At 62.4% G+C, this 10,877-nt stretch overlaps 1 protein-coding gene across 1 annotated transcript; it reads left to right on the forward strand.

The window, feature by feature from the left end:
• Nucleotides 1-12: 12 nt before the first annotated feature.
• LOC141735270 (uncharacterized) lies at nt 13-9,089 on the forward strand. The gene is made up of 2 exons (XM_074567880.1): nt 13-56; nt 7,423-9,089. Exon 2 carries the CDS (start codon nt 7,587-7,589, stop codon nt 9,087-9,089), a length of 1,503 nt encoding a protein of 500 aa, XP_074423981.1. The 5' UTR covers nt 13-56; nt 7,423-7,586.
• The last annotated feature ends 1,788 nt before the right edge of the window (nt 9,090-10,877 follow it).

Consider the following 10,877-nt stretch of genomic DNA (forward strand, 5'->3'; position numbering starts at 1 on the left):
CTGTCCCTCCCCCCCCCCCCCTTCCTCCTCCTCCTCCTCCTCCTCCCGCCCCGACGGTGAGTCCCGGCGCCCCCCAAACCCCCCGGATTTCACCCCAAAAGTGGGGCTGGGGGAGGGGTTGGGGGGGAGGGGGGGGTGGGGGGAGGGGCGAGGCCTCCACCGGGGGGGGGGGGGGTGGAGGGGGGGGGAAGGGGGGGGAGGGGTGTTAATTAGCGCCGCAATTAACGGCGCTGGGCTCGGTGGCGATGGTGGCGTTCGCCTTCGGGCGGGTGGCGATTAATTAATGCCGTAATTAAGGAAAGTCCGGCGCGGGCCTGGAACGCGGGGCCGTGAAGGGCGAGTCGCCGCCGCGACCCACGGCCTTGGCCGCGACCCACGGCGTTCGTCGCGACCCACGGCGTGCGTTAATTAACGGGGTTAATTGCGATGGCGGCGTCATCGGGCGTCTTAAACTCATGCCAAGAGTCGGGATTCGCCGTCGTGACCCACGGCGTTCATCGCGACCCACGGCACTAATTGTAACCCACGGCGTTCGTTGCGACCCACAGCGTTAATTGCCACCCATCGAACTCATCGCGACCCACGGCGTGCGTTAATTAACGGGGTTAATTGCGATGGCGGCGTCATCGGGCGTCTTAAACTCATGCCAAGAGTCGGGATTCGCCATCTTGGCCCACGGCTTTCGTTGCGACCCACGGCGCTAATTGCGACCCACGGCGTTTGTTGCGACCCACGGCGTTCATTGCGACCCATCGCATTCATTGCAACCCACGGCGTTCATTAATTAACGGCGTTAATTGCGGTCGCGGCGTCATCGCGTGTCTTAAACTCATGCCAAGAGTCGGGATTCGCCGTCTTGACCCACGGCGTTCGTTGCGACCCATGGCGCTAATTGCAACCCACGGCATTCGTTGTGACCCACGGCGTTCATCGCCACCCATCGAACTCATCGCGACCCACGGCGTTCATTAATTAATGGTGTTAATTGCGGTCGCGGCGTCATCGCGTGTCTTAAACTCATGCCAAGAGTCGGGATTCGCCGTCTTGACCCACGGCGCTAATTGCGACCCACAGCGTTCGTTGCAACCCACGGCGTTCATCGCCACCCATCGAACTCATCACGACCCACGGCGTTCGTTAATTAATGGCGTTAATTGCGATGGCGGCGTCATCGGGCGTCTTAAACTCATGCCAAGAGTCGGGATTCGCCGTCGTGACCCACGGCGTTCGTCGCGACCCGTGGCGCTAATTGTGACCCACAGCGTTCGTTGCGACCCACGGCGTTCATCGCCACCCATCGAACTCATCGCGACCCACAGCGTTCGTTAATTAATGGCGTTAATTGCGATGGCGGCGTCATCGGGCGTCTTAAACTCATGCCAAGAGTCGGGATTCGCCGTCTTGACCCACGGCGTTCGTCGCGACCCACGGCGCTAATTGCAACCCATAGCCTTCGTTGCGACCCACGGCGTTCATCGCCACCCATCGAACTCATCGCGACCCACAGCATTCGTTAATTAATGGCGTTAATTGCGGTCGCGGCGTCATCGCGTGTCTTAAACTCATGCCAAGAGTCGGGATTCGCCGTCGTGACCCATGGCGTTCGTCGCGACCCACGGCACTAATTGCGACCCATAGCCTTCGTTGCGACCCACGGCGTTCATCGCCACCCATCGAACTCATCGCGACCCACGGCGTTCATTAATTAATGGTGTTAATTGCGGTCGCGGCGTCATCGCGTGTCTTAAACTCATGCCAAGAGTCGGGATTCGCCGTCGTGACCCACAGCGTTCGTCGCGACCCACGGCGCTAATTGTGACCCACAGCATTCGTTGCGACCCACAGCGTTCATCGCCACCCATCAAACTCATCGCGACCCACGGCGTTTGTTAATTAACGGCGTTAATTGCGGTCGCGGCGTCATCGCGTGTCTTAAACTCATGCCAAGAGTCGGGATTCGCCATCTTGACCCACGGCGTTAGTTGCGACCCACGGCGCTAATTGCGACCCACGGCATTCATTGCGACCCACGGTGTTCGTTGCGACCCATCGATCTCATCGCAAACCACGGCGTTCGTTAATTAATGGCGTTAATTGCGGTCGCGGCGTCATCGCGTGTCTTAAACTCATGCCAAGAGTCAGGATTCGCCGTCTTGACCCACGGCTTTCATTGCGACCCACGGCGCTAATTGCGACCCACGGCATTCATTGCGACCCACGGTGTTCGTTGCGACCCATCGATCTCATCGCGACCCACGGCGTTCATTAATTAATGGTGTTAATTGCGGTCACGGCGTCATCGCGCGCCTTAAACTCATGCCAAGAGTCGGGATTCGCCGTCGTGACCCACGGCGTTTGTCGCGACCCACGGCACTAATTGTGACCCATAGCCTTCGTTGCGACCCACGGCGTTCATCGCCACCCATCGATCTCATCGCGACCCACGGCGTTTGTTAATTAACAGCGTTAATTGCGGTCGCGGCGTCATCGCGTGTCTTAAACTCATGCCAAGAGTCGGGATTCGCCGTCTTGACCCACGGCGTTCGTCGCGACCCACGGCACTAATTGCGACCCATAGCCTTCGTTGCGACCCACGGCGTTCATCGCCACCCATCGAACTCATCGCGACCCACGGCGTTCGTTAATTAATGGCGTTAATTGCGATGGCGGCGTCATCGGGCGTCTTAAACTCATGCCAAGAGTCGGGATTCGCCGTCTTGACCCACGGCGTTAGTTGCGACCCATGGCGCTAATTGCGACCCACGGCATTCATTGCGACCCACGGTGTTCGTTGCGACCCATCGATCTCATCGCGACCCACGGCGTTCATTAATTAATGGTGTTAATTGCGGTCGCGGCGTCATCGCGTGTCTTAAACTCATGCCAAGAGTCGGGATTCGCCGTCTTGACCCACGGCGTTCGTTGCGACCCACGGCGCTAATTGCGACCCATGGCGTTTGTTGCGACCCACGGCGTTCGTTGCGACCCATCGCATTCATTGCGACCCACGGCGTTCATTAATTAATGGCGTTAATTGCGATGGCGGCGTCATCGGGCGTCTTAAACTCATGCCAAGAGTCGGGATTCGCCGTCGTGACCCACGGCGTTCGTCGCGACCCGTGGCGCTAATTGTGACCCACAGCGTTCGTTGCAACCCACGGCGTTCATCGCCACCCATCGAACTCATCGCGACCCACGGCGTTCGTTAATTAATGGTGTTAATTGCGGTCGCGGCGTCATCGTGCGTCTTAAACTCATGCCAAGAGTCGGGATTCGCCGTCGTGACCCACGGCGTTCGTCGCGACCCGTGGCGCTAATTGTGACCCACAGCGTTCGTTGCGACCCACGGTGTTCGTTGCGACCCATCGAACTCATCGCGACCCACGGCGTTTGTTAATTAACGGCATTAATTGCGGTCGCGGCGTCATCGCGTGTCTTAAACTCATGCCAAGAGTCGGGATTCGCCATCGTGACCCACGGCGTTAGTTGCGACCCACGGCGCTAATTGCGACCCACGGCATTCATTGCGACCCACGGTGTTCGTTGCGACCCATCGAACTCATCGCGACCCACGGCGTTCATTAATTAATGGCATTAATTGCGGTCGCGGAGTCATCGTGCGCCTTAAACTCATGCCAAGAGTCGGGATTCGCCGTCTTCGCCCACGGCGTTTGTCGCGACCCACGGCGCTAATTGCGACCCACGGCGTTCGTTGCGACCCACGGCGTTCGTTGCGACCCATCGATCTCATTGCGACCCACGGCGTTCATTAATTAATGGCGTTGATTGCGATGGCGGCGTCATCGTGCGTCTTAAACTCATGCCAAGGGTTGGAATTTGCCGTCGTGACCCACGGCATTCGTTGCGACCCACGGCGCTAATTACGACCCACGGCGTTCGTTGCGACCCATCGATCTCATTGCGACCCACGGCGTTCATTAATTAATGGCGTTAATTGCGATGGCGGCGTCATCGGGCGTCTTAAACTCATGCCAAGAGTCGGGATTCGCCGTCGTGACCCACGGCGTTCGTCGCGACCCGTGGCGCTAATTGTGACCCACAGCGTTCGTTGCAACCCACGGCGTTCATCGCCACCCATCGAACTCATCGCGACCCACGGCGTTCGTTAATTAATGGTGTTAATTGCGGTCGCGGCGTCATCGTGCGTCTTAAACTCATGCCAAGAGTCGGGATTCGCCGTCGTGACCCACGGCGTTCGTCGCGACCCGTGGCGCTAATTGTGACCCACAGCGTTCGTTGCGACCCACGGTGTTCGTTGCGACCCATCGAACTCATCGCGACCCACGGCGTTTGTTAATTAACGGCATTAATTGCGGTCGCGGCGTCATCGCGTGTCTTAAACTCATGCCAAGAGTCGGGATTCGCCATCGTGACCCACGGCGTTAGTTGCGACCCACGGCGCTAATTGCGACCCACGGCATTCATTGCGACCCACGGTGTTCGTTGCGACCCATCGAACTCATCGCGACCCACGGCGTTCATTAATTAATGGCATTAATTGCGGTCGCGGAGTCATCGTGCGCCTTAAACTCATGCCAAGAGTCGGGATTCGCCGTCTTCGCCCACGGCGTTTGTCGCGACCCACGGCGCTAATTGCGACCCACGGCGTTCGTTGCGACCCACGGCGTTCGTTGCGACCCATCGATCTCATTGCGACCCACGGCGTTCATTAATTAATGGCGTTGATTGCGATGGCGGCGTCATCGTGCGTCTTAAACTCATGCCAAGGGTTGGAATTTGCCGTCGTGACCCACGGCATTCGTTGCGACCCACGGCGCTAATTACGACCCACGGCATTCGTTGTGACCCACGGTGTTCATTAATTAACGGCGTTAATCGCCGCCGCGGTGTCCGTCGCCCGCCTCGAAACGCGGCGCCTGGGTTGCGATTCGCCGCCGTGACCCACAGCGTTCGTCGCGACCCACGGCGTTTGTCGCGACCCACGGTGTTCATCGCCACCCATCGAACTCATTGCGACCCACGGCGTCAATTAATTAATGGCGTTAATTGCGGTCGCGGCGTCATCGGGCGTCTTAAACTCATGCCAAGGGTTGGAATTTGCTGCCGCGACCCACGGCATTTGTCGCGACCCACGGCACTAATTGTAACCCACGGCGTTTGTTGCGACCCACAGCGTTAATCGCCACCCATCGAACTCATCGCGACCCACGGCGTTCGTTAATTAATGGCGTTAATTGCGATGGCGGCGTCATCGCGTGTCTTAAACTCATGCCAAGAGTCGGCATTTGCCGTCTTGACCCACGGCGTTAGTTGCGACCCACGGCGCTAATTGCGACCCACGGCATTCATTGCGACCCACGGTGTTCGTTGCGACCCATCGATCTCATCGCGACCCACGGCGTTCATTAATTAATCGCGTTAATTGCGGTCGCGGCGTCATCGCGCGCCTTAAACTCATGCCAAGAGTCGGGATTCGCCGTCTTGACCCACGGCGTTTGTCGCGACCCACGGCGCTAATTGTGACCCATAGCCTTCGTTGCGACCCACAGCGTTCATCACCACCCATCGAACTCATCGCGACCCACGGCGTCAATTAATTAATGGCGTTAATTGCGGTCGCGGCGTCATCGCGCGTCTTAAACTCATGCCAAGAGTCGGGATTCGCCGTCGTGACCCACGGCGTTCGTCGCGACCCGTGGCGCTAATTGTGACCCACAGCGTTCGTTGCGACCCACGGTGTTCGTTGCGACCCATCGATCTCATCGCGACCCACGGCGTTCGTTAATTAACGACGTTAATTGCGGTCGCGGCGTCATCGCGTGTCTTAAACTCATGCCAAGAGTCGGGATTCGCCGTCTTGACCCATGGCGTTCGTTGCGACCCACGGCGCTAATTGCGACCCACGGCGTTTGTTGCGACCCACAGCATTAATCGCCACCCGTCGAACTCATCGCGACCCACGGCGTTCGTTAATTAATGGCGTTAATTGCGGTCGCGGCGTCATCGCGCGCCTTAAACTCATGCCAAGAGTCGGGATTCGCCGTCTTGGCCCACGGCGTTTGTCGCGACCCACGACGCTAATTGTGACCCATAGCCTTCGTTGCGACCCACGGCGTTCATCGCCACCCATCGAACTCATCGCGACCCACGGCGTTCATTAATTAACGGCGTTAATTGCCACCGCGGTGTCCGTCGCCCGCCTCGAAACGCGGCGCCTGGGTTGCGATTCGCCGCCGTGACCCACAGCGTTCGTCGCGACCCACGGCGTTTGTCGCGACCCACGGTGTTCATCGCCACCCATCGATCTCATTGCGACCCACGGCGTTCATTAATTAATGGCGTTAATTGCGATGGCGGCGTCATCGTGCGTCTTAAACTCATGCCAAGGGTTGGAATTTGCCGCCGCGACCCACGGCGTTCGTTGCGACCCACGGCACTAATTGTAACCCACGGCGTTTGTTGCGACCCACAGCGTTAATCGCCACCCATCGAACTCATCGCGACCCACGGCGTTCGTTAATTAATGGCGTTAATTTCGGTCACGGCGTCATTGTGCGTCTTAAACTCATGCCAAGAGTCGGGATTCGCCGTCGTGACCCACGGCTTTCGTTGCGACCCACGGCGTTTGTTGCGACCCACGGCATTCATTGCGACCCACGGCGTTCGTTGCGACCCATCGAACTCATTGCGACCCACGGCGTCCATTAATTAATGGCGTTAATTGCGATGGCGACGTCATCGTGCGTCTTAAACTCATGCCAAGGGTTGGAATTTGCTGCCGCGACCCACGGCGTTCGTCGCGACCCACGGCACTAATTGTAACCCACGGCATTTGTTGCGACCCACAGCGTTAATCGCCACCCATCGAACTCATCGCGACCCACGGCGTTCGTTAATTAATGGCGTTAATTGCGGTCGCGGCGTCATCGTGTGTCTTAAACTCATGTCAAGAGTTGGGATTCGCCGTCTTGACCCACGGCGTTTGTTGCGACCCACGGCATTCATTGCGACCTACGGCGTTCGTTGCGACCCATCGAACTCATCGCGACCCACGGCGTTCGTTAATTAATGGCGTTAATTGCGATGGTGGCGTCATTGTGCGTCTTAAACTCATGCCAAGGGTTGGAATTTGCCGCCGCGACCCACGGCGTTCGTTGCGACCCACGGTGCTAATTGCGACCCACGGCGTTCGTCGCGACCCACAGCGTTCATTAATTAACGGCATTAATCGCCGCCGCGGCGCCCGGCGCCCGCCCCGAAACGCGGCGCCCGAGTTGCCAATTCGCCCCCGCGCCCCACGGCCTGCGTGCGCCCCACGGCGTCGTCCCCCCCGCGCCCCACGGCGTCCGCCCCCCCGCGCCCCACGGCGCCGCTTCCTCCCCTTCCCCATTAACGCCGGGCGACGGATGGCGCTAACGAGCCTTTTCGCCCTTTCGACAGGTGCCGAACCCCGGGGGAGGGCGCCGAGAACCGCCATCGCCACCGAGACGGCGCCCGATTCCTTCCCCAACCCCCCAGCCCCGGCACGAGCCCGGACCCCCAACTCGGTGGCCCGGTGGCCACCCCCCCTTCCAATTAACGGCGTTAATTAGGGCGGGGCCGCCATGCCGAAGGGGCCGCGCCCGGCCGAGCGCTACCGCCTGAAGTACAGTCGCTTACGGCGGGCGGCCCGAGCCCTGGTCTTCGAGAACGGAGCCCTCTGCGACGAGGTGGCTCGTTTGGAAGCCAAGTGGCTACGAGCCCGGGAAGAGCGGCGCTTCCTCCTGGCCCGACTCCTCCGTTTCCGAGCCCTCGCCGGCCCCGAGGAAGCCGGCGGCGGCGGCATCGACGGCGGCGGCGGCGGCGGCCGACGGGCTCGAAGGGGAGGGAAAGACGGGGCTCGCGGCCCCGGGGCGAGGGCTAGCGGGCAACGAGAGGGGCCGCGGGACGAGGCGAGGGCCAGCGGGTCGAGGCCGGTTGGGTCCCGGGACGAGCGGAGGCCGCCGGGGCAACGAGACGGGCAACGGGACGAGTGGAGGCCGCCGGGGCAACGAGACGGGCAACGGGACGAACGGAGGCCGCCGGGGCAACGAGATGGGCAACGGGACGAGCGGAGGCCGCCGGGGCAACGAGACGGGCAACGGGACGAGCGGAGGCCACTGGGGCAACGAGACGGGCAACGGGACGAACGGAGGCCGCCGGGGCAACGAGACGAGCCGCGGGCAACCGGTTCGAGGCCTTTTGGCTCCCGGGATGGGCCCAGGCCACCGACGGCCGGCGCCGGGCTACGGCCGGGGCCTAGAGAAATTTCGAAGCCACCCGGGCAACGAGAAGAAGCCAAAACCGAGCCCAAGGCCCCGGGCTCGCGACCGAGCCCGAGAGACGATTCCAAAGGGGAAACGCCGCCGTCGGCCATCTTGAAGCCGCCGGCAGATTCCCCTAGCCCAAGCGGGCCAGCGGCGGCCCCTTGGAGGCCGGCCCCTCGACGGCGGGGGGGGGTGACCCCTTCGCCCTTGACCTTGGGGCCGGCGCGGGTGCAGGGGGCGGGGGGGCCGGCGGCCGCTTTGCCCGGGGGCTACCGCGGCACCCGCCTCTACGCCGCCGATGGCCGCCGCCGCCGCCGGCCCCCCCGCCGCCTCTACGCTTGCCGGGTGGGGGCCGGTCCCCAGGGCGAGATGGTGGCCGAGGAGGAGGAGGAGGAGGAGGAGGAGGAAGAGGAGGAGGAGGGGGAGGAGGAAGAGGAGGAGGAGGAGGAAGAGGAGGCCGGCAAAGCAATGGCGGGCCCTAGGCCCGAGGCCTGTCATGGCGGCCTCCCGCAGGCCCCGGGGGAAGAAGGCCGGGAGGCGGTTGCCGGGGCCGGCAACGAGTTCTTCGGCCTCGGCCACCCCCTGGTGCGGCGGCTGGTGCTGCGGGGGGAGGCCGGGGCCTTCCTCCACCCCATGGCGGCGGAGGAGGAGGAGGAGGAGGAGGAAGAGAACGAGGAGGAGGAGGAGGAGGAGGAGGAGGAGGAGGACGAGGAGGAGGAGGAGGAAGAGGAGGAGGAGGAGGAGGAGGAGGAAGACGGGGCCGCCCCGGCTTTGGCCTACGCCGACGTCTTCCTCGGTAGCCCCGGGGGCTCCGACGGGTGACCCCCAAATAAAGGACACCCCCCCCCCCCTTTGCCGCCATCTTGGTTGTGGGCCCTTCCCCCACCCCCTCCCCCCCCAAGGACACCCGGGGCCGGGGGGGGGGGGTGGGGTTGGGGGGCAACGGCGGCCAACGGAGGTTGGGGATGGCCAACGGTGGGCAAGGAGTGGCCAATGGTGGTCAGGGATGGCCAACGGTGGCCAACAGTGGGCAAGGAGTGGCCAAGGGTGGTTGGGGATGGCCAACGGTGGGCAAGGAGTGGCCAATGGTGGTCGGGGATGGCCAAGGAGTGGCCAACGGTGGCAAAGGGTGGGCAAGGAGTGGCCAAGGGTGGTTGGGGATGGCCAACGGTGGCCAGCGGTGGGCAAGGAGTGGCCAACGGAGGTTGGGGATGGCCAACGGCGGGCAAGGAGTGGCCAATGGTGGTCGGGGATGGCCAAGGAGTGGCCAACGGTGGCAAAGGGTGGGCAAGGAGTGGCCAAGGGTGGTTGGGGATGGCCAACGGTGGCCAGCGGTGGGCAAGGAGTGGCCAACGGTGGTTGGGGGTGGCCAACAGTGGGCAAGGAGTGGCCAACGGAGGTTGGGGATGGCGAACGGTGGCCAACAGTGGGCAAGGAGTGGCCAAGGGTGGTTGGGGATGGCCAACGGTGGCCAACGGCGGGCAAGGAGTGGCCAATGGTGGTCGGGGATGGCCAACGGTGGCCAACAGTGGGCAAGGAGTGGCCAAGGGTGGTTCGGGATGGCCAAGGAGTGGCCAAGGGTGGTCGGGGATGGCCAACGGTGGCCAACGGTGGGCAAGGAGTGGCCAACGGTGGTTGGGGGTGGCCAACAGTGGGCAAGGAGTGGCCAACGGAGGTTGGGGATGGCCAACGGTGGCCAACAGTGGGCAAGGAGTGGCCAAGGGTGGTTCGGGATGGCCAAGGAGTGGCCAAGGGTGGCAAAGGGTGGGCAAGGAGTGGCCAAGGGTTGTCAAGGGGTGGCCAAGGGTGGTTGGGGATGGCCAATGGTGGCCAAGGGTTGTCAAGGAGTGGCCAAGGGTGGTCGGGGATGGCCAACGGTGGCAAAGGGTGGGCAAGGAGGGGCCAAGGGCAGTTGGGGATGGGCAACAGTGGCCAACGGAGGTTGGGAATGGCCAAGGGTGGCCAACGGTGGGCAAGGAATGGCCAATGGTGGTCAGGGATGGCCAACGGTGGCCAACAGTGGGCAAGGAGCGGCCAAGGGTGGTCGGGGATGGCCAACGGTGGCCAAGGGTGGTCAAGGAGTGGCCAAGGGCGGTTGGGGATGGCCAAGGAGTGGCCAGCGGTGGCAAAGGGTGGGCAAGGAGTGGCCAAGGGTTGTCAAGAAGTGGCCAAGGGTGGTCGGGGATGGCCAAGGAGTGGCCAGCGGTGGCAAAGGGTGGGCAAGGAGTGGCCAAGGGTGGTTGGGGATGGCCAAGGGTGGCCAACAGTGGGCAAGGAGTGGCCAATGGTGGTCAGGGATGGCCAAGGGTGGCCAACAGTGGGCAAGGAGCGGCCAAGGGTGGTCGGGGATGGCCAACGGTGGCCAAGGGTTGTCAAGGAGCGGCCAAGGGCGGTTGGGGATGGCCAAGGAGTGGCCAATGGTGGCAAAGGGTGGGCAAGGAGGGGCCAAGGGTGGTCGGGGATGGGCAACGGCGGCCAATGGAGGTTGGGGATGGCCAACGGTGGCCAACAGTGGGCAAGGAGCGGGCAATGGTGGTCAGGGATGGGCAAGGAGTGGCCAGTGGTGGGCGGGGATGGGCAAGGAGTGGCCAATGGAGGTTGAGGATGGGC

Source organism: Larus michahellis, chromosome 30 (genome assembly GCF_964199755.1).
Source record: "Larus michahellis chromosome 30, bLarMic1.1, whole genome shotgun sequence".
Lineage (NCBI taxonomy): Eukaryota > Metazoa > Chordata > Aves > Charadriiformes > Laridae > Larus > Larus michahellis.